Genomic DNA, 24,124 nt, shown 5'->3' with positions numbered 1-24,124 from the left:
AGATAAATCAGAGTAGTTTGGCAAAATGAGTATTATTAGTTTTTTTTTTATGGTAAAGCAAACATAAAATTTATCATTTTAACCATTTTTAAGTATACAGTTCGACAGCATTAAGTACATTTACACTGCTCTGCTACCGTCACCCCTATCCACCTCCAGAACTTTTTCATCATCTCAAATCGAAACTCTGTACTCTATTCTGTAACCCACCCCTCTGGCCACACCGCTGGTAACCACTATTTCTGTCTCTAGGAATGATAACTGCTCTCAGTACCTCATATAAGTGGAATCGTACAATATTTGTCCTTCTGTGTGTGGTTCATGTCGTTTAAGCATGTCTCCATGGTTCACCCATGTGACAGTATGCATCAATCATTCCTAAGGCTAAATCAGTCAACTATATGCACACACTATTTTCATTTATCCATTTATCCACAGTGGGCATTTGAGTCATTTCCAGCTTTTTGCTACTGTCAACAGTGCTATCGACACAGGTATACAAATAACTATTTGAGTACCTGCTTTCAATTCTTTTGGCTATTACCTACTAATGGAATTGCTGGATCCATATGGTAGCTCTAGGCTTAATTTCTTGAGGAATAGACATACTTCTTCCACAGTGACTGCAGCATTTTACATTCCCATTAGCAATGCACGAGTTCCACACTCTCTACATCTTTGCCAACACTTGTTATTTTACTATCATTAACAGAAAAAAATTTGTGTTGTTTTTTTTTTTTTAAATAATGACTATCCTAGTGGATAAAGTGAAATCTCATGATTTGATTTGCCTTCCCTAATGATTAGCAATGCTGAACATCTTTTCATGTGCTTACTGGCCATCTGCTATTTCCTACGGAAAAATTAGCTATTCGAAAAATAAATACCAGTCTTAGGCAGAGATCATCTTTATATTTTTAAGGAGCTAAATGGTCAAGTGAAGAAATCTATACAGCCTTTTAAATAGTACAACAATACAAATATCAACATTTAGTCTGTGAACATTTAGGAGCTCTGTCACTTAATCTTTTTCCTCTAACAGTTCTATATTTATCTTCTTTCTTCTTAAGAAGTTATGCCCAAGAGGTTGGATGCTCAAATATCCTTTTTTAAAAAAAACTATGACTCCTTTCCCATTTTATTTTTTAAAGATTTTATTTATTTATTCATGAGAGACACACAGAGAAAGAGAGGCAGAGACACAGGCAGAGGGAGAAGCAGGCTCCATGCAGGGAGCCCAACGTGGGACTTGATCTCGGGACTCCAGGATCACGCCCTGGGCTGAAGGCGGGCGCTCAACCACTAAGTCACCCAGGCATCCCTCCCTTCCCCATTTTAAGATGTTACAGAACTCATTACTTAAAAAGTATTATGCCATTACAAGTATTTTTTGAAGACAACAACAACGAAGGCGCCTGAGTGGCTCAGTCAGGTAAGCATCTGCCTTCAGCTCAGGTCACGTTCCCAGGGTCCTGGAATCAAGCCCTGAGTTGGGCTCCCTGCTCAGCAGGGAGTCTGCTTCTCTCTCCTGCTGCAGCTCCCCCTGCTTGTGCTAGTTCTGTGTCTCTCAGTCTCTCTGTGTCAAAAAACAAAAACAAAAAACCAACCCCCCCCCCAAAAAAAACCCAACAATGTTAATTTACTCAGATTTCATTAATAAAACCCATGCATACAAGCATCACGTCTCTCTCACAAAAACAAACAATAACAAAAAAACTGACCTCTTTTTCTTATTTATGTGAGATTTTGAGAGCACTTGCCTTTAAATCAGAAACTGAGGGGATTTTTTCTTCTAGGAACATCTCACCAAGTTGCTCATCTGAATTGGCAACACATTCAATCAGCTCTTGCCGGTGGTCAGCTGCTGCTGCCCTGAATTCTGCTGGAATTTCCCCATACCGAACAACCTGACTAAGAAAAGAAATGGTTTTACTACTTGAAGGATATTCAATCAAACGTTATACAGCACCAATGAAAAAGATAAATCCTAATGGCTAAACATTTTTTTTTAGATGAGAAAGAATTCTGATATATTTGCATTAAAATGGCAAATAAGACTAATGTAGATCTTTAAAATTTAGATGGAATAGTGGACAAAAATACTTAAACAGGCAAATTGTAAAGGTTGTACTGCTAGTAAATGTAAGAGCCAAGATTCAAAGCCAATCAGACCCCAAAACTCATATGACTCTTGAAAATTCTATCAACCAAGTTAACCACAACATCAGTTGCTAACAGGACCAGGGACCTGATTCTATTTCTTTCCACTAATAAACCAAATCACACAATTTTAACATAGAATAATTTATAGTAAAAAAAAAAAATGTTACTAAATATGACAAACTCTTCCACCTTAACCCAGGTCTCTATTCCTCTAGGGGCTGAATAGGTAAGAATTACAAATAAAATATACACAACTGAGAAACGGATATACTTGATATGTTAAAACATCAGTCTCAAAGGTTTCAAAGTATTTCTTTAAAAATGAAAACTAATGCCAAAACAATAAGCTTTTCAGAAAACACATTCTTAAATTTAAAAAGTAAAAGAAGCCAACTGCAAATAGGAAATAATTCTTATTAACCCAAAGAATGCTCTTAACAGCCTTCAGATCATAATTTCATCGTTTCTGGCAAGCTCCCTGGTTCTTAGCTTTCCATGTCAGAATCAGTTGTGGAGTCCTTTTGATATTTATATACCCAGTGGTCTAAGGCTGGGAAAGGGGGCAGGTATACTAAGAAACTTCCTCTGTGGTCGGAGCACACAACAATGTTGAAGAGCTTCTACTTTAGAAGACAAATGTGTGCTCTTGTGACTTTGGGGAATGAGATTTATTCATTCATTTACAAGTATTTTTTGAGTCCAAGTTCTAGGGCTGGGGATAGCATTGAATAAATTTGATAAAGTATCCCAGTCCTTTTGGGCTTTACCTTCTAAGAAATAGTGATACCACAGTCACTATCATCACACAAGAAGTTAGAGAAACGCCTCATCCACAAGACAGCCTACATCCTTTCCCTGCCTACAGGACAGCTGATGAGGATGAACATACAGTTAACTAAACACCCTTCACTCAGCTGCTAGACTAGCAATCCCAGTTTCACAGCAGAGAAAGAAACCCTCTCAGGAAGTATCTCTGGAGAAACTGCTTGGCTCTTGGGGCCATTCTTCACAATGAAGGACGACTTCCCATATTGTCCAAAACACTGTCCCTCAAAATGTGATCTGCAGATCTACAATGGCAGCATCATTGGAAATGCAAATTCCAGGCTCTACCCTAGATCTACTGAATCAGAATCTTCTGGAGGAGGATCCAGGAATGTGTTTTAACAAGCTTTCAAGGTGATTTTTCTGAATGTCAAAGTTTGACAACCCTGGAAAATTACAGTGTTTTATATGTAGAGGTCACTCAAAATGGATTGATGGATCAAATATGTCAAAAAATTAACAATTTGCTTCTTACATTATCCAAACCACATTTGTACTATTTTTAACTGTGTTTACATATTATCGTTTAACTTTGTAATCTCGCATAGTAGATAGAGCACTCATTATCCATATTTTCTTCCCAGTTTTTTTTTTTTAAAGATTTTATTTATTTATTCATGATAGACAGAGAGAGAGAGAGAGAGAGAGGCAGGCAGAGACACAGGCAGAGGGAGAAGCAGGCTCCATGCCGGGAGCCTGACACAGGACTCGATCCCGGGACTACCAGGATTGCGCCCTGGGCCAAAGGCAGGCGCCAAACCACTAAGCCACCCAGGGATCCCTTCTTCCCAGTTTTTGTCACAATACCCAGGACATAGCAGCTGCTCCACAAAAGTCTATGGAATCAACAAACGAATAACTGAACAAGTGGAAAAAGATAGATTATTACCCAGTGGAAAAAGATAATTACCCACTGATGGCCTTTTACTATACCATGCATATCATGACATAAATTACCCAGAAAGGAACATGTTCTCCCCCTTGGAATGAATACTTAGCAAAAACAGAAAGCAACTAGAATTAAAGGCATTAAAAAATAACATCATTTTGAAGTATATTCCTGCAGCCACATATTAAAAAGATGTTTCCTCTATGTTTAAAGAAATCATCCTTTTTCTTCTCTTTGATGTTTTTTAAAATGTAAAATAGTAGTAACATTTTTTTAACTTACCCAAAGTCTCCATCAAAATAGATGGCTCGTTCCTCAATAAGATCTATTATACCTCTAAAATCACCCTCCAAACCAATGGGTATCTGCACAAATGCTGCATTATGATTCAGTTTAGACCTGAAAAATAAAAATACATGTTTACCTCTTTTTTCTTCCTTAAATCCCTTTGAAATGACAAATAAAAATAAGTCAATGGCAGATGTTGTGGAAATGAGAGGGGTATCATCAGGAGCTCAGAACAGAAAATATAAAACAGCTGGGAACAACTGAACTCACCATTCCCAAGAAGTCAATACCCTATTTTGGCAACAAAAGAACTCTAAAATAAGTATTTTCCCATCAGATCCCCAGATTATCCTGGATCAAAACAGAAGGGGGAAGAACAAGTCAACAGTGGTTGGTCAGAAAACTAAAGGATAGTGGGATCACCTTGCCTATCTCTCATTCTTAGATTAGCCGAGTCTAGCAAAGCTGAGTACAGCTATCTGAAGCAGAAGTTCTTATAGAAGAATTCTTAGCATGCAGGTTAAAAATCAGACACTCATCATCAGCCTGTACCCTCAATCAGGCACGACCACTGAAGGGATTCATTGGCAGGAATTCTCACTCAAGAAAAAATATGCTCTAGCTACCATTGTTTCGTCTAGAGTCTAGGCCCCCATCTATAACTATGAACAGGTAACTAAGAATCACCAAATCTCTGAAGGGTACCAATAGCTTGAAAGAGAGTGTGAGCTCAAGAAACAGTACTAACTTCCAAGGAGTTACTTAAAATGTAAAGAACTGAGAAGTAATCAGCTCTGTTAATGAAGACATTGCAATAAAAGAGAAAGCTTAGAAAATTAATTACATAACTGCAGAAATATAAAAAAGAAAAACAGGCAATAACTGAAGGAACACAGATGATTATCAGATTAGAGAGCCTGAAGACTGACCTCAAGAATTCTCTCATAAGCCCGTCCAAAATGAGAACAAAATGTAGGAGAGTATGTGGTAACGTTAACACATGGCAATGAGATCCAGAAGTTCTGAAATGTGTGTAATTAATAGGAGTCACGGAATGCAGGTAAAAGGGAGTAGAGCAGAAAAAGAACTGCAGCAGTCAGATAAATGCTAAAAGATAATCTTCCTGGAATTCAGACAAAGCCTTGGTGGGAACGGTCCATCACTGCCAAATACGAGTAAAACATAAGCAACAAGGACAAAAAGTAAAAAGGTTTTGTTTTGCCAAGGAAATGCACCCAATGAAGAAAAACCGTCACGCTCCTATCCTGAGGCACGTCACTGCAACAGTGCACACGGTAGTACTGGCACTGGAGGCTCTTCAACACCCTCTCTCTCGTCATCAGACACATCACTTTTGGAACCTCCACAACCACAAACTTTTTACACATCTACAAAAGGTGAAAAGTAAAACTTCCACTCTTTTCAAAGACTACGTGAAATCTAAAGTATTGGGCAAAGTGTAAAGTGCTACAACCACGACTGAGTGACACTGGTACAGAAAGGAAGTGCTACTGTTGTTTAGTGAGTGTGTTACCATAGGAACCCAAGGGAATACACCACACTACTCAAGCGCAGTAACTAAAATTCTTTAAGTAAAGGTTAAAACAGAAGATCTTCTAAATACATAAAGTACTTTCAGAATGTACATTAAATTATTACTTCTCTAATCATAGCCAGTGAATTACCAGATTGTTTTATTTTTTTAAAATTTAATTTTTATTTAAATTCAATTAGTCAGCATAATGTACATACTTAGTTTCAGAGGCGATGTGCAATGATTTACCAGGTGCATAGGACACCCAGTGCTCACACACCACATGCCCTCCTTAGTGCCCATCACCAACGTAGCCCATCCCCCCACCCCCGCTCTGATGACTTCCCGTTCAGTTTTCCCTCCTTGCCCCTATGATCCTCTGTGCTGTTTCTTGTATTCCATGTGAGTGAAACCATATAATTTCTTTCTCTGATTGACTTATTTCACAGCACGGTGCCTTCCAGTTCCATCTACGTCAACGTAAATGGGAGTATTCACTTTTTCTGATGGTTGAGTAATATTCCATTGAACATATTGTTATATGCCATATCTTCCTTATCCATTCAACGCCAAACTGTTTTCTGAACTCACCTTAAACCTCCCTAAAATTTGTTTTTTAATTTTTATTATTATTATTATTATTTTTTTATTTTTTAATTTTTATTATTTTTTAAACATTTTATTTATTTACTCATGAAAGAGACAGAGAGAGAGAGGCGCAGAGACACAGGCCAAGCGAGAAGCAGGCTCCATACACGGAGCCCAACATGGGACTCGATCCCGGCGCTCCAGGATCACACCCTGGGCCCAAGGCAGGCGCTAAACCGCTGAGCCACCCGGGCTGCCCCCTCCCTAAAATTTAAGCCACGTTTCCCCATTTTACAGAGAACAAAGCTGATGAGATCACACCACAAACCAAACTATTGACCTCAATGTTTCTTTACTAAGGTAAGTCAGTCACTCACGTAAATACGTAAATTTTTAGAGAAAAAAAAATTTTTTTAATGAAACTTAATGACACTGAATTAGCTGTACGTAAGGTTTCTTATCCAAATCATGACAGCCCCTCCTGTTCTTTGTAAGGTTCAGTACCTCATTTGCTGCAGTGCCCTGGCTGGGTTGGAGCCCATTCGGTCCAATTTGTTAATGAAGGTTAGAAAAGGAACGTTGTAGCGCTTCATCTGACGGTTCACAGTCATGGTCTGGCACTGCACCCCTCCCACAGCGCAGAGAACCAGGACGGCACCATCCAACACCCGCAGGGCCCTTTCCACTTCTATTGTGAAGTCCACGTGTCCTAAATGAAACAAAGAAGTGTGTGAGGCTCTTACAGTATGAATTTTTATAACATGCACGATTACAAGTTTTTTAATAATCTCGGCACATGACCTAAGTCTTCTAATTAGAATGGATTTCTTGAAACCGCCGTACCGTTTACTCACCGTAAGGCCCAGGGGCCCATCTCTTCAAAGAACTACAAGGGCACGGGCAACTTTCAATCAGCTACAGCTTTTAACAGGCAAGAACTTTCCTACTCACAATTTATTTGCACTATTTTTTAAAGAAACCACATAAGGATGAAGTGCTCTAGGTCCCCAGTCAGATTTCTCTAACAGGATTCATCGTCACACTTTGGAGTATTATTTGACACTCAAAAATGAGCTGGGTCACGGTAAAGAACTACACGTGCTTTTGTCAGAACAAGCTGCCATAAAACCAAGAATTCAACTCACCAGGAGTATCTATGATGTTGATATTGACATCTTTCCACATGGTATAGGTGGCCGCTGACTGAATCGTGATTCCTCGTTGTCTCTCTAGTTCCATGGAATCCATGACGGCACCAACTCCGTCTTTACCTTTCACCTAAACACAAGCACAGCCACTCAGTGCCCTGTTCCAGCCTCCCGAGAAGGAAAGAAATCTTTACGGAGATGGAATGAGAACACAGATAGTTAACGACGCGGTTTTCGGAGAAGGCTGTCGTCAGACCATATCTTGTGAAACAAAAAGAAGGGATTACGAGTTCTGCCCTCTCTTTACCGCCTGACCCTCTTTCCATTGCTGCTCCCAGGAGCTGCTAACACAGAGCAAGCACCTCCGTCTCAGGGCCGACCTTGCGTCCTCTGCACTGTCCTGCCCACCAGCCTGGTGCTGGTCTTTTTCTATGAGAGAATAGGCAGATGCTCAAAGAACACATTTTTTCCTTGCTCTACGACATGTGGATTTTGACGCCTGGGCGGGAGGGATTTGGCTTTCAAAATATGTGATTTAACAAGATGACCTTCCTCTAAAGAAACGGACACTTAAGTTACCCAATGATGTGCCAGTTTCTTTTAGAAGCATTCCAAATGAAAAGATTCTTTTTTCCTGATCTGTGTACTTTCTAACTACTAACATCGTACTAGACAGTTTCAAACTCTTTTTCCACTTAATATAAACATCTTCCCATAACATCAAAAAATATGTAAATACTTTTTTTTTAAAAGATTTATTTAAATCTTATTTATTCATGAGAAACAGAGAGAGAGAGAGGCAGAGACCCAGGCAGAGGGAGAAGCAGGCTCCATGCAGGGAGCCCCACGTGGGACTCGATCCGGGGACCCCGGGGTCACGCCCTGGGCCCAAGGCACTGCTAAGTTGCTGAGCCCCCCCGGGGCTGCCCTGTAAATACTATTTTAACAGCGACTGAAGAATATATCGTAAGACATAAGTTTTTAAGTGAATTAACAATGTTCTATTAGTTTCAGGTGTCCCTAAAAGACAACCTCCCGAGGCCGCCCTCAACGACGCTTCCGGAAGATTCCGCACAACACTGCAAGCCAGTCTGAGTTGTCCCTTTGTCACAGGACTTTCGATTAAAGCCTCGGGGTAACACATCTTTTCACCTTTCGGGTTTCCTGACGTTCATTAAATCCTAACCACGCAACGACGAACACCGAGCTCTAACCAGCCCGGCCCCAGCCGCGAACCCGCACCTCGTGCATCTTCGCGATCCTCCCGGTGTAGTAGAGCACTCGCTCTGTTAACGTCGTTTTCCCGGAGTCGATGTGAGCGGAGATCCCGATATTCCGTATCTTTTCATTCGGAATCACTCCTGATGAGCACCATCGGCGGGCTTTCCAGTTGGCCTGAAGAAGTAAGTCAATAAATCAATAAATCAATTAGCCAATAACTCAGATCGGTGCAATTTCCGTGCGCGTGAGCGACAGGGGAACAGAGCCGGGACTGGCTGCTATCTGTCCGCACACCGACTCCGAGGGGATTCCGAGGGGCACGAGTCGGGGTGTGAGACAGCGGAGCCCGGGCCGGAGGGCGGAGAGGACCAGGCCTCCTCCCCATGGAGGCCTCCCGACCCCCCTCCCGCCCCATCCTCCCCCTCCCCTCCCCCACCCTCCCCACGCCCTCCCCCATCTCCATCCCCTATCCTCCCCCTCCCTCCCCCACCCCTATCCCTCCCCCACTCTCCCCCACCCCCTCCCCAACCTCCCCCTCCCTCATCCCTCCCCCTATCCTCCCCTCCCCCATCCTCCCCACCCCCCTCCCCCATCCTCCCCATCCCATCCCCTCCCCTCCCCCCGCTCACCGCGCAGCCCCGGGCCCGAGCCCCGCCCCCGGCCCCGCGGGCTCCGCTACCTGCGTCCTCCGCCAGCCCAGCGCGCCGGGAGCCCGCGGGAGCGGCCCGCGCCCCAAGGCCACGGCGGCCGCGGCCCCCAGCAGCTTCATGGCGCGAGCGCGGCGGCCGCGGAGAGGTGAGAGCTGCCGACGCCGGAAGTGCCCCCGCGCGCCGCCGCCGGGCCGAGAGCGCTTCCGGGGCGAAGGCCGCGGGGCGGGGCGCGCGCGGGAAGGGAAGGCACTTCCGGCGGCTGGGGGCGAGGCGGCCGCCGCTCGGCGCCCCCTGCCGGCCGGGCCCGGAGCTGCCGCGGGGCGGGAGGGCGGGGCCAGAAGGTTCAGACCTGGAGCGTCCGCTCGGGCCCGGAGCGCCGCCGGCAGGTGCAGGTGCAGGTGCAGGTGCAGGGGCGGGGCGGGGCGGGACGGGGCCGCTGCTTTCGGGGATCAGGGCGAGGCCTCTAGTAGGAAAAGGAGCCGACGGGGCCTGAGCGGCTGTGGGGCAGCGGGCGAGCCCCTGCGCGCCTGGCGTTCCGGGGGGGGCGGGGCCGCCTTCCCGGGCTGCGCGGAGTGTCCTGGGCCCGGCGCGCAAACGGCCCCGGGACACCTGGGTCACCTGGGACACCTGGGTCACCTGGGACACCTGAGTCCTTGGGTCACCAGGGTCACCTGGGTCCTAGGGACACCTGGGTCCTTGGGTCACCTGGGTCCTAGGGACACCTGGGTCCTTGGGTCACCAGGGTCACCTGGGTCCTTGGGTCACCTGGGTCCTTGGGACACCTGGGTCCTTGGGTCACTGGGGTCCCTGAGGCACCTGGGTCCTTTGGACACCTGGGTCACCTGGGTCACCTGGGACACCCAGTACACCTGGGTTTGGGTCACCTGGAATATCTGGGACAGCTGGGTCACTTGGGACACCTGGGTCACCTGGACACCTGGGTCACCTGGGATATGTGGGTCACCTGGGTCCCTGGTATACCTGGGATACCCCTGTCCCCTGAGACACCTGGGTCCCCTGGGCCCGGGAGCTGATGCCGCCCCCCAGCCTGACCCCCCGCCCCCCCGCAGCACCGGGGCCGCAGGCAGCGCCGGCCCCGCCCCGGGGACCCGGCCCCTTCCGGACCCTCCGGCCCGAGCCTCGCTCCCCCGCGGTACCGGGCGGCTCCTTCCGCGTGTTCGCGCCCTCGGTGGGGTGTTCCCGACCGACTCTGCTCAAACAGCAGGGCCCTTCCACCCTCAGAGCACGCCCGGGGCACCTGGGCCCTCCCCCTCCCCCCGCCGGCGCGGGTGCACCTGGGCCCTCCCCCCACCCCACCTGCCGGTGCGGGTGCACCTGGGCCCTCCCCCCTCCCCCCGCCGGTGCGGGTGCGAGGAGGCCGCGGGCCGCTGGGGGCCTGTTGGGGCCGCAGCCCCTGCACGTGCCAGGTGCTTGGTGAGCGGCTGTTAAGTGGATTAACAACAAATGCATAGAAATCAGAGCAGATGACCAGGGACGTGAGAAAAGGAAGATCAAGGTCTCAGGGATGAATTTCAAATGTACTTTTTGCAAATCATCCATTTTTCACAATAAAGGATTTGTAAAGTGATTTGAAGAATAAATCCATTAACGTTGAATATACCCAGTAAGCTTTTTGGTTTGTGGACTTTCCAAAAATTATCTTTTTAAGCCTTTTGTGTATTTGTTTAAAATATATAAATACATAATTATGCAAATGATAATGGGATTAAGTTTCCTTGGGTTTTAAGATATAATTAGGTTAAAAAAAGCGTATGTACTACTAAAATCACCACTTTAACAAACTAATAGTTGTCAAGTAAAAATTCATGCTCATTATCTAGTGTGTATGTATATTCATATTTTTCTGTAATTACTATATTAAATATGTTCTTATCTTTATTAACCATTCTTAATCGAAGTAATCAACTCTTCTTTACTCCAAAGAGAAAATTGGGGGACGCCTGGGTGGCTCAGCGGTTGAGCGTCGGCCTTCAGCTCAGGCTGTGACCCCGGGGTCCTGAGATCGAGTCCCGCACCAGGGCTCCCTGCAGGGAGCCTGCTTCTCCCTCTGCTGTGTCTGCCTCTCTCTGTGTGTTTCTCATGGATAAAAATCATAAGGAAAAAAAAAAAAAGAAAACTGGAAGACAGAAAACCAAGAACTATCTAGCTAGATATTTATGAGTAAATATCATAGACGATCTCTGTTTAAGGTTTTTGTTTTTCGAGAGAGCGAGCTTGCTGGGGGCACGGGGCAGAGGGAGAGAGAGAATCTCAAGCAGGTTCCAGGCCCAGCTCAGAGCCCCAGGCAGGCTCAACCTCATGACCCCGACATCATGACCTGAGCCAACCAACTGAGCCGCCCAGGCACCCCACACCCCACACTCGAAAATTTTTACAGAGGAGTTGAGAAAACAGTCACATATACGGACACACCACGCGTGGGTGGCTCAGCGGTTGAGCAGACCAAGTGTGGGTCATGATCTCAGGGTCCTGGGATAACCCCGAGTGGGGCTCTGTGCTCGGCACAGTCAGTCGGCTTGTCCCTGTCCCTCTGGTTCCTCCCCCTGCTCACGTGTCCCTCTCTCAAATAAGTAAAACCTTTAAAAATTTCGAGTGGGAGGAAAAAATAGAGAAGAACAGGAAAATCAGTGACCTAGATGCTAGATCAAAAATTTTGAGTTTGCGGGGCACCTGGCGCCCTCATCAAGACTCTTGATCTCGGGCTTGTGGGTTTGAGCCCCACATTGGGTGTGGAGATTATTGGAAAAAAATAAACTCTTTAAAAAAACATTTTGAGTTTGAGGGAAAGTGGCTCCCAATGAGGCAGCGGCCAAGCCGGAAGCGGGCGGGAGGTCTCCAGCGCCAGAGCTAAGGGGGACCCCGAAGCGGCGGAGAGAGAGCAGGGGAATCCGGGCACTGGCGGAGCTTCGAGGCGGCCGCGGGCCGCTGCGCTCGGGTTTTGCTTTCTTGGCGTCGAGGCGCGGCAGGCTCGTGCACTTGGCGTGCTTGGAGCCGCCCGGGCCAGGGCTCCCCGCCACGGCTGATCACCTTCCCGCCTCAGGACCTCAGGACCGTAGTCACGGTGACCGCAGGGTCAGGCAGCTCGGGGAAGTGGGCCCGGGCTCCAGGGCTCCGGGGGTTAAGGGCCCAACTCTCGCTGCCAACTCAGGTGCTGACCTCAGGGTCAGGAGGTCAAGGCCTGCGCTGGCCTCACACTGGGCGTGGAGCCTACTTGGAAAAAATTCTAAAAAGCTCTGAAATATGGACCTAAAACACCAGGAAGTCTTTTATATAAACAAAGTGGTCCCTTTCAGACCAACACCAGGCGCGCTCTGCCCCCGAGCCTGTGCGCTGTCGTGGTGGTCCTGCGAGGCCCGCTGCGGCGCGGCTGGTTCCCGCCCGACTTCCCCGACGGCCGCGCAGTCCCTGCTCGTGGGGCCTGGACGTCGGACAGGTCTGTGGGCACAGACCCTGAGAAACTGCCTGATGGTCCGTCAAAGGGAGACGCGGCTGCCTTGGGCTTTCACCCCTTCGTCAAACCACGTGACTCCGACCTGAGGAACCCGAGCTCGAGGGAACCTGGGTGCATGTAAGGCCTCTCCCGAAGCCCGCTGCGCAGGGGTGGCCAGACTGGGCACGTTTCCCCACACGCATAATAGAAGATGATGGGCAAGGACACAGGGGACGGGACGTGGCGTTTAAAGTCAACTTCAGCAGAAAACACCAAAGTCTGATCAGAACCCCCAAGCCCCACGAGGCCATAGGCACGACACCGGGGACAAAGAAATCATCAGAATGCCAGTGTACCGCAAACTCCATGTAATCAGGGACAGAGGGGACTTAAGAGGTCTCAGATATGCATATTATTAGCACATTGAAGATCTTAAATCGCGGCAGGGAAGGTCCAGGTCGCGCTTCAGTAGACTCTAAATTCTCCTATAGCCCCGTCAGCCCAAGGCCACCGTCTGGGTCCCTTCAGGCTGCTACAGGAAAAATACCATAAACGATACAGTGGCTTATAAACAATAGAAATCTCTGTTACAAAGGCACTAATCCTATTACGAGGGCTCCACCCTCATGACCTGATCACCTCCCAGAGGACGATCTCCAAATACCACTGTCATATCGTCACATTTAGGGACCATCCTCATTCCATGTATCCCTGCCCTTGCCTTGTGACAGTAAAGGGTAGGTAATGGGGTCATAAAGGTGAAGTGATGGAAACCTGTCCCTGAGACAGCCAGATACCAGGAAAATCTCTAACGTGGCAAGGAGTGTGAGCATGCAACTTGCCCTTATTGTCAAAACCACATTCACCAAGTTGTTGACTATCCTTCCATTCCCAAGACATCCAGGGTTCCAGAAGCATCAACGGTTGTCCACAAGGAAAGCCATTCTCTGAACTACAGGCTACAGAGAAACTTCTTTCTTATATGGTTGACTTCGGCAGTATGGTAAAAATGATTCTGAAAAGAAGAATTTCAGCATCATGTGATCCTGAAGAATTGACGTTTAATCTCTATATGTCACCTATTTTTATGAGTGACCCCTTATGAAGCAGTGTGGCATAAGAAGAAATCTACCAAAAAAAAAAAAAGAAGAAGAAATCTACCTTTCATTCAATTTTTATTTACTTTCTATGGTAAATAAGTTGGGAGGAAAAATAGCTATAAATGCTCTGTTATATGATGCACAGAAGTTATATTCTTTTAAATATGATAATTTATTAAGGCGTGTTTTCATATTTGAACATGATTCAAGTTATCATCTATGTAACGATTTAGGCAGAAGGAGAATAATTACAGTGTCTATGCTATTGGGATTTTGCTCTATCGAGTAAATTTATGCAAAAGTGTTATTTAGAATTTATGCCTTATGGCAACTTCCCAATATGTTATTAGTATACTAAAGTATGCATTAGAAGAAAATGTTAACATCTTTAATACATGCATTTTTCTTATAAAAATAGACGTGTATGCATCTTATTTCAGTAATTAATTACAGGCAGGAAACGCACTAATCAAATTAACAGCATAGAATATGGAAGGTTAGAAGAGTATAAGCACGATCACATAGTTCTATTTCCAAAGTGAAAAAAGCAAGATATTAGGATTATAGAGTGATAGTGGGTTTTCTGTTCTCTTTTCCCCTCCTGAAACAACAAAAACTTAAGGGTTAAAGATTTTTATATTCTCGTAAACTTCAAACTTTTTCTAAAAACAGATTGAATTCTAGGATAAAAAAGCTAAAGCTGAATTTTTAAATGGTACAAAACAGAACTGAATTATTAAGTACCTTGCTCAAACATACATATCAGCTGTCTGAGAAATTTTGAGACAATCAATCATTCAGGTTTACAGAATACCAAATGCATTTTTCTAAATGTCACAGAAAGGCTGAGCAGAGTTTCTCCAAGGACACTCCAACTTTAGAATGTTAACTGTGAAGACAGATTAAGCTGTTTGTGGGAGAGGAGAACGGAAATATGCTACCTTAAGAAGCTAAAGAGAAAGGTCAATGTAACGTCCGATGAATGTTAAGAATGTAATACAGAACAAAAAGAGGAACACACTGCTTAAAGAAGTTATGAGAATAAAACTCATATATATTAGTGATTTAAAATCTTCCCTTGAAATTGAGATTTATTTTAATGTAACTTATCAAAATAACTAGTTTCTAATAAAACAGTACCAGTGTAATTTTATTTTTTTGAGATTTTAAAGCTAGCTGGCTACATAACATAACATTTGATTTAAGTAATTTTACCTTTATTAACATCACTCTGATATTGTTAGTGAAAACTGAGACTATTTTTTAACATTTTACTTTCTTATAACTAATACATCAGATAAAGCTAGCTCTACATTCACTCTTGAATATATAAAAGAATATATAGCCCATAGAGTAAGATAATTGGGAAAGCAAAATCAAATTAGCATTTTTTAAAGAAAATGTTTAGCAACTTACTTAAAGTGTTGAAAACCAAAGTTTTATTCCTAAAGTACAGACCGTATAAAGCAGGCTCTCTTCCGAGAACATTCAGATATCAGAAGAAAGTGAAGTACAGTACTGACTGAACAAGAGATTGGTCTCATGGGTATAACCCAGCACCATTACTTTCTCTGTTAAAACAATCAAGACTAAACAAATCAAATGCAAGGCTATTTATTTTTTGTTGATTTTCACAGGAGATCCTTTGACGTTGAGTTTGTCCACAGGAACATTTGATCTTCTTCCATATTCAATGGCTGGACTTTGATGAGGTTTCTCCCTGGGAAATAGAAGTCGAACATTAACACCATTTTTTTAAACGCCCAGTAGTTGACAAATCAATACATACATGATTTAAAGAAACACTGTAATTTATGGACAGTTTTACCTAAAACGTCCATAATAGCTTTGAAAACATATGGGAGACTATTTCATTAACATTTAAGAAAGCAGCAGCTACTTTCCTGGGATAGATTTTACTGCTGAATCATGCTATCCAACATGGTAGCCACTAGTCACATCATTTACATTTAAATTGACTAAAATAGGGATCCCTGGGTGGCGCAGCGGTTTGGCACCTGCCTTTGGCCCAGGGCACGATCCTGGAGACCCGGGATCGAGTCCCACGTCGGGCTCCCGGTGCATGGAGCCTGCTTCTCCCTCTGCCTGTGTCTCTGCCTCTCTCTCTCTCTTTCTGTGACTATCATAAATAAATAAAAATTTAAAAAAAAATACATTGACTAAAATAAATTTTAAAAATTCAGTTCCTCAGCTGCACCCGCCACGTTTCAAGTGTGGTTCAACAGCCACATGTGGCTAGTGGCTACCATATTAGACAGTAGGGATATGTGACATTTTTGTTATTACAGAAATCCACTCCAGAAATTTTCTATTGCAGAAAATGCCCCTGGTAGCAGGCCACAGATTTACAGATTACCTATAAAGAGCTCGTTTTCTCTAACAGGGACCTGATTTCATAGTCAAACTTAGCACTGTAAGGTTTTTCAAAATGAGATAAATAATGGTCTAAAAGTAATATGGAAGCTAATTTTCTTCAGAAAATATTAGGGCTCTAAATTCCTGAATAAGTATTTTAAAATAAAGTTCTGTGCACAGCGTCTGATCTACTTGATACCCACTTGTCCGCCGCTGGTTCTGTGAAGCCTTCCACCTTCTGCCCCAATCCTCCACTCTCCTGTGGCCAGAACAGATTTCTGTTTTAAGGGCTGTGAGGCCCCCTTGTCTCTCAAGTGTAACTTTAAAAGGAATTAGGTACTGTTTTCCATTTTTCCCCTAAAGAACAAAATTAAATTCTAACTCTAGAATATACTAGAATATACACTAAATGAACAAAAATCTCTTTAATCTTTAAGGTGTGATTTCAACACAGCTATTCCAAAGGTAATCCCAATGGAGGCTAAAGTTCTTGAAAAATTCTTCCAAAATATCTAATATTATCGAATACCTCTCCCCCTCCTCTCTCTCTCTCCTAAATAAAATCTTTAAATAACAATAATAGTGTGTTTCATCACTAGTATAGGTGCAGTTAATGCCACGTATTACACAAGTACCTAAAACTGCATCTACCATTGACTTGTTAGGGAAGTTTTCTTAAGCCTTTCAAATAGAGCCCCTCTCCCCTTATCGTGTCTCTAGATACCAGTATCTTTGCCTGGCATGAAATGTATGATTCCTCTACATCCAGGTTAAAATCTGTCTTACAAGAACAAGTACATTGTAGTATCTCATTTTTCCTTACAAGGATTTTAGCCCCTATCTTCTGAAGCATAATTTGCCAGTGGGTTACTAATCATATAATCTTAAAATATTAACGGTTTTTAGAGACAAACTCAAATTTCTGTGGAATGCTAAGATATGATGTGAAATTATTACATCCTTCACAAAAGATACTGTGGATACAAACAATGGATGTCAGTCAAAACTTCCTGATACAGCACCTGCCTTTGGCCAGGGGCGCGATCCTGGAGACCTGGGATCAAATCCCACATCGGGCTCCCGGTGCATGGAGCCTGCTTCTCCCTCTACCTGTGTCTCTGCCCCTCTCTCTCTCTCTCTGTGTGACTATCATAAATAATTTAAAAAAAAAAAAAAAAAAAAAAACTTCCTGATACAGAGGTGAAATTACATAACTTTTCTTCTGATTCTTAAAAAACACATTTTTAGAAATAACTTTTACCTTCTTTTAAGTTCTCGGCAACCTGAATTCTCATGACCAACGCTTCGCATCCTAGGGTTTTCCACGTTGCGCCATTGTCCCACTGGTTTGTACTTCAAAATCTCATTTTGCCACTCATTATCAAAAGCATGAGCATCACCTATATTAAATATCAAAATAAAGGGGCAAGTGTTAAGGTATTAACGGTCAGTAGCTGCTTTGACTCCCACATACTTCATTCTGGCCTTGTGCTTCCATCAGCCTAACCTCAAGAGAGAGGCAGGAGACTGCTCCAAATATAAAAGGTCTTTGATTCAGAGTAATATTTCCCTTTTTGTTTCTCTTTTATTCCTATTGATAATTTTGTTATTGATGAACTGGTCTTTCATGCACCTGCCTGCATACCATATTATCCTACCCTATGAACCTCTGACCCAATTACAACCACCTACAGTCTTTCTTCCCGGTCATCTCCTGGTGATCATGCTTTTCCTCTGTACTTGGGCACTTCTGTAACTAGCACTGCCTATTAACCTCACCATTTTCCTACAGAACTTGGCCTAACCGGTAAGTTTCTGTTGTCAATATCCTAAGACAGGTTACTTACCTCAACTGCCAATTTATGTTGTTATGAGATAGGCCATCTAACTTGGATAAAATAACAATAGGTAAATGATAATATTTGTTCTATCAGATGGACTTTATAATAATAATGTGTTCCGGGGAGCCTGGGTGGCTCAGTTAGTTAAGCCTCTGTCTTCGGTTCAGGTCATGATCCTGGGACCCTGGGATTAAGCCCTGCATTGGGCTCCCGCTGCTTCTCCCTCTCCCGCTGCTCCAGCGCAGGCAGGCCAGTGCGCTCTCTTACTCTCTCTCTCTCTTAAATAAAACTTTTAAATAATAACAATAATGTGTTTCATCACTAAATTTTTCTTCATGTTAATTATTGTGCAGTACTCTGTATATATTTATGGCAAAACTACAAAGGTTAAAATTAAAGAAAGGTTAAGATGTAGCTTCCTTCTTAATGCGTAAGAATAGTTTTCTCAAATCCAATCTTAAGAGAATTTCTTTTTCTAAAATGATACGATAGGGATCCCTGGGTGGCGCAGCGGTTTGGCGCCTGCCTTTAGCCCAGGGCGCGATCCTGGAGACCCGGGATCGAATCCCACGTCCGGCTCCCCGTGCATGGAGCCTGCTTCTCCCTCTGCCTGTGTCTCTGCCTCTTTCTCTCTGTGACTATCATAAATAAATAAAAATTAAAAAAATAAAAATAAAAAAAAAAAATAAAATGATACGATAGGGATCCCTGGGTGGCGCAGCGGTTTGGCGCCTGCCTTTAGCCCAGGGCGCGATCCTGGAGACCCGGGATCGAATCCCACGTCCGGCTCCCCGTGCATGGAGCCTGCTTCTCCCTCTGCCTGTGTCTCTGTCTCTCTCTCTCTCTGTGTGACTATCATAAATAAATAAAAATTAAAAAAAATAAAATGATACGATAATTTAAACCATTTCCATTTAAATAATTTAAATTTAAAGTAACAAAAGACTTACTCAAAATGCTTTTTGAAAGTGGGAGGTGAATATAACCCAAAGATTACATTAAGAAGAGTTAGGACACTGGAAAGACTTAAGTGCAGTTGAATTGAAGAATGAATATAAAATCTAGAAAATGGAAATATGTACTTGATATATACATGATATATTATCCAACGATACAAGAAATTAAAATCTTATCTATACAAAACGTTAAGTGCCCAACAATACAGAATTGTCATTATTATTTTTTAAATATTTTATTTATTTATTCATGATAGACATAGAGAGAAAGAGAGAGAGAGAGAGAGAGAGAGAGGCAGAGACACAGGCAGAGGGAGAAGCAGGCTCCATGCACCGGGAGCCCGACATGGGACTCGATCTTGGGACCCCAGGATCACGCCCTGGGCCAAAGGCAGGTGCTGAACCGCTGAGCCACCCAGGGATCCCAGAATTATTTTTTAAATTATGGCCCATTCATGACAGAACTTTTAGGTAACCATTTAGAATATTTTTGAACAATAACATCATAGGTGTCTGTTATAATCATGGTGGTGAATTAAAAGTAAGCACAATATAAACTAGACAGTAAAATACTAATTTAAAAAAAAAGTGTATGTGTTTCTATATATAAAACTATTAGGAAGAAATACACTAAAACATTAACCGTAGTTATTTTGGGTTGGGATTATGGATAATTTTTATTTTCTTCTTTATTCTTTTCTATACTTTTCAAATAGGCCTCAGAAATATTTAAGAGCTCATTTTGCCTACTAGCAGTCTTACTAAATGGTAATTCAAAAGATTCCATTTTCCAAACATAAAACAAAAACTAAATAACATTCCCAAAAATTGCTATAGAAAACAAATCAACTAAGAAACAATGAAACCACAATTTTACTACTTGGATAAGGTAGTCCCTACACATATTATTCATAAACTACCTCAAAATGGGGCAGCCCCGGTGGCACAGAGGTTTGGCGCCGCCTGCAGCCTGGGGTGTGATCCTGGAGACCCGGGATCAAGTCCCACATCGGGCTCCCTGCATGGAGCCTGCTTCTCCCTCTGCCTGTGTCTCTGCCTCTCTCTCTCTGTGTCTATGAATAAATAAATAAAATCTTTAAAAAAAAAAAAAAAAAAAAAACTACCTCAAAATGATATAAAATGTTTCCACAAAAAACATTCATCAAGTACTACCAGTCCAGCTGCTATTTTAAGAGGAAGAATGCTATTTTCCGTGACAACTTACATTCATTCATATTGATGAACTCTTGATTGACCTCTTCATCTCCAGTCTTGTTGTTCTTTGACTTTTTAATGACATGAGCTCGGTCGTGAAGATGATGACCAACAGCCATTTTTTCTAGTCCACTATCCGAATCTCTCAATGCTCTCCTAGTTTCCTTTATCTGTAAAAACGAAGAAAATAAAAATTAGTTATTATTTGAATATATAGAGAATGGATATAATTCTCAACCCCTCAGGACCTGTTCACACATATAGAGGTAAGACCATAAATCGACATCTCTAAAAACACTGGGTACTCAATTCCAGTACCAACTAGCAGCAAAATTGTGGTAATAGTTCTCTGATATTTTCAGAACTGCGTAAAATTAAAACGTCCAGGGCAAATAGAGCCAATACAATTTAAACTTTTTCTAAATTGAAATCAAATAGTATTACAAATTAAGTTATTATTTGTTATAAACGTAGTGCTTTCCACTGTCCTTAACAGTGTCATAGTTGGGAGTACATGCTAGCATCTCTACGAGTAAGGGCAACTTCCTTGGGTTTGAAGCTCATAGCTCCTACATATTGACTCTATAGGTCATGAGGATATTCGTGACAGACAGACTATTAATATTAGCATGGTTTGCTGTGGGATGTCTACCATTAGCTGTCTGCATTTAAGATATATGTCACTTATAGCAAGTTAGAATGAAAATGTCTGCACTATGGCAAGAGCATCATGAAAGGGTATGTCTTTACATGTAAGAACTAAAAAATTAACTATTCACACCCATTAAACAGGCAAACTGAATTTTTTTTCACTATAAGTGTGGAAATGGGAACTCTTATGCCAGACTTTGTGGGTGTTGTCAACTGTTTCAATCACTGTGCCATAGTAATTTAGTGATTTTTAGGTAAAGATGAAGACATCCACCTCCTACAAACCAACAATACATACCATTCATTTGCACATGGAGACATGTATAAAGATAAGTAAGCGAAAAATTAGAAATACCTAAATATCAATCAGCAGAAACATAAATTAAAGACATGTAGCATGAAACCATTTATATAAAGTTTAGAAACCAATAAAATCACTTATATTGTTTATGAAGCATATAGGTAATAAATTTATTAAAAATACATGAGAATGATACGTACAGGAAAATGGTTCTCTTGTGGGGGGGGGCAGTAAAAGGGAAAAGGAAGTAGGGACGGAAGAGTGCACTAGAAGCTTTAACTGCATCTAATATTATGCTTAAAAAAGAAAACAGAACAAGAGACAACCTAAAGCAAATAGAGAAAAATGTTATGATTTGACTAAACTAGGGTAGAAGGAATGTATTTATTATATTATTTTCCATATCCTTTCTGTACACTTCAAGTATTTCATGAGTTAAAGAAATTCATTTACTTAAGATATACATTAAAAATAAACGTTTATTTCCTGAGATAAAGACTTCTTTTTTTTTAAGATATTATTTATTTAGTCATGACAGAGAGAGAGAAAGAGAGAGAGCGAGAGAGAGAGAGAGAGGCAGAGACACAGGGAGAGGGAGAAGCAGGCTCCACGCAGGGAGCCCGACGCGGGACTCGAACCCGGGTCTCCAGGATCGCGCCCTGAGCTGAAGGTGGTGCTAAACCACTGAGCCACCTGGGCTGCCCCAAAGACTTCTTTTAGTGTCTACTTACCTGGGCAACATGTAAAGGTAATGATAAACATCAACAGACATTCACATGAATAAAAGGCATCGGAGGTCGGGGTGAGGGGAGAAAGAAATGGCTTTAAGTAAGTAAATACAGTCATTAGCATTATCGTTTTTCATAGTATCACTTGTTGCGGTGATACGTGTCTTCCTCCCTCATCCCTACCCCCGGGGTACCAGGTCAAGCTTTAATGATTAAAATCTGATACGGGCGATCCATCATCCCACAAGTCGATAAGCTCCAAGAAATGCTCAGAAACTACTCACTCCGCCTGGAGCCCTACGGGTTTGAGTTGAGGCCTGGAAAACCTTCGGTGGTTCATCTCCTACTTTGGAGTAAGTCATGACTGAGGAAGAACTAAACGAATGTCCATTTGGATCCAGTGAAAGGTGACCCTGGGGGCAAATATAAATCGTAAGTCCAGAGAGTTTAGTCAAATATGCAGAACTGACGTCAGAGGAGTCAAGTAAGTAACTATAGTAACTAACGTTCTTCTAGGGTCTCCATACTGTCGTGTGGTATAGCCAGTGGCACCCAGGCAGGTCCTCACTTGTACCAATCCTCACCCTTCTTGTGAGGAAAACAACAAGAAGTGACTCAGAGATCTAAGTCTTCGTGATCAAAGACTGCGGCTTAGGTTTAACTTTAGATGCTGCGCCCTGAAGCCTGTGATGCTTTTAGAGTCAGTGGTTGACACGGGGCGCGAGTTTGCCAACACCCGCCAACGAGCCATATGCCAGCAAGTTCTATACCTCCTGTGGGTGCCAGATTGAGCTAGATTACGAAAATCACTGATAATGCCCTACATTTGGGCATTCTAAAATGATCCTTAAATTCTAAACTAGATGACTACAATAGTATGAGTCTTCTTCATATTAAATCAAGTTATTTTTTTGATGTTAATACCATGAGTAGAATAAGAGTATTAACACTGGCTTATAACCACTTGGACTGTATGGATCTAATCCCATGCCCAAACATCATTCCTGAAATGTCTGTTTTCATGTTTAAAAAAAAACAAAAACAAAAACAAAACAAAACAAAAAAACACTAACAGTTAATTTCTTAGCTGTTATAAATCCCTTTTTAAAATTTTTTAAAGATTTATTTATTTATTTATTTATTTATTTATGAATGATAGAGAGAGACAGAGAGGTGCAGAGACACAGGAGGAGGGAGAAGCAGGCTCCATGCCGGGAGCCCGACACGGGATTGCGCCCTGGGCCAAAGGCAGGCGCCAAACCGCTGAGCCACCCAGGGATCCCTATAAATCCTTTTAAGTAGATAAGTTATAAATAATTAAAAAGTCTAGATTCATATAAAACGTTCATTTATATAATAGTGACCTTCCACGCAGTATAAATGTTTGAGGTATTTTTTTCTTAATTTTGAAAGTTAATTACTGTGATTTTTCAGACTTGTAGGTTGTGAAATCAGTTTGGTGGGTTGTGACCAGGATTTTTAAAATATGAACTGAAATAGAAAATATAAGCACACACCGTAAATAGCGTGGTCATTTTCTCACAAAACTTGGGTTTCAGGTTTACCCGTCCAGTACACGAGTGTCGCGTACTGGGTCGTACTGTAAGATCTACGTTTCAACCGCCGTGGACCATGACTTTCAGAAGTTGAAAGCCGCTATCGTATGGGGGTGCCGACACCGGAACAAGGTCCTCATCAATTTCTCAGTACTTACGAGGTCCCTCTGTAACTCGTGCATGCTGTTTCGCATATTCACCATCATTCGGTCCATTGCCTGGAAGGGGCTGACGTCCGTGCGCTGCAGGATATTGGGGCGTGTTAGTAACTGTGGGCACAACACAAAGGAAGCAAATCAACTTTCCCAAAACAGCTGAAAACGTCTTTCTGTGGATTCACGCGGGGGGCCTCATGCAGCCTGGGCCAGGCGAAGGTGGTTAAGGGCCACAGCAGAAAGCCACTCGCTAAGAGCACGTGCAGCACCTCACGCAGCCAGCATGTAAGTGAGGACGGCGCTGCGGCCCCGCACCTGCACCTGCACCTGCACCTGCACACGCACACGCACGAGCCCATAAACACACACTCACCAACACGACTTCTTAGAACCCAATCTAGTCACCACTTCAGTCCTGTGGCTGCTCTGGGCGGGCACAACTCCAGCGCCGACGAATTTTCTAGCGTCCCCTTGGCCGCCCCCAGCTG

General features: G+C 43.2%; 2 protein-coding genes across 13 annotated transcripts in view; both read right to left on the bottom strand.

The window, feature by feature from the left end:
• GFM1 (G elongation factor mitochondrial 1) overlaps positions 1-9,468 on the bottom strand; it is a 43,529-nt gene extending 34,061 nt beyond the window's left edge. Inside the window, exons 1-6 of the mRNA XM_038571316.1 lie at positions 9,336-9,468; positions 8,678-8,830; positions 7,433-7,565; positions 6,792-6,996; positions 4,160-4,276; positions 1,761-1,911 (exon numbers count right to left, since the gene is read on the bottom strand). Of these exons, the coding sequence (XP_038427244.1) occupies positions 1,761-1,911; positions 4,160-4,276; positions 6,792-6,996; positions 7,433-7,565; positions 8,678-8,830; positions 9,336-9,425 (849 nt within the window). The 5' untranslated portion in view covers positions 9,426-9,468. The remainder of the gene's footprint in view (positions 1-1,760; positions 1,912-4,159; positions 4,277-6,791; positions 6,997-7,432; positions 7,566-8,677; positions 8,831-9,335) is intronic.
• Positions 9,469-14,010: 4,542 nt separating this feature from the next.
• MLF1 (myeloid leukemia factor 1) overlaps positions 14,011-24,124 on the bottom strand; it is a 35,483-nt gene continuing 25,369 nt past the window's right edge. For 3 of the 12 annotated variants that reach the window (XM_038571303.1, XM_038571306.1, XM_038571309.1), the window contains 6 exons: positions 23,640-23,750; positions 22,210-22,338; positions 20,256-20,415; positions 17,495-17,633; positions 16,437-16,492; positions 14,011-15,577 (listed from right to left, as the gene is read on the bottom strand). In XM_038571303.1, the coding sequence (XP_038427231.1) occupies positions 15,489-15,577; positions 16,437-16,492; positions 17,495-17,633; positions 20,256-20,415; positions 22,210-22,338; positions 23,640-23,750 (684 nt within the window). In that variant the 3' untranslated portion in view covers positions 14,011-15,488. Of the gene's footprint in view, positions 15,578-16,436; positions 16,493-16,519; positions 16,591-17,494; positions 17,634-20,255; positions 20,416-22,209; positions 22,339-23,639; positions 23,751-24,124 lie in introns of those variants that run through there. The other 9 variants (XM_038571304.1, XM_038571308.1, XM_038571305.1 and 6 more) reach the window with 6 other exon arrangements.

The sequence above is a fragment of the Canis lupus genome, chromosome 23 (assembly GCF_011100685.1).
Source record: "Canis lupus familiaris isolate Mischka breed German Shepherd chromosome 23, alternate assembly UU_Cfam_GSD_1.0, whole genome shotgun sequence".
Lineage (NCBI taxonomy): Eukaryota > Metazoa > Chordata > Mammalia > Carnivora > Canidae > Canis > Canis lupus.
The sequence above is the reverse complement of the archived record's forward strand: the minus strand, read 5'-3'. Positions and strand labels throughout refer to the sequence as shown.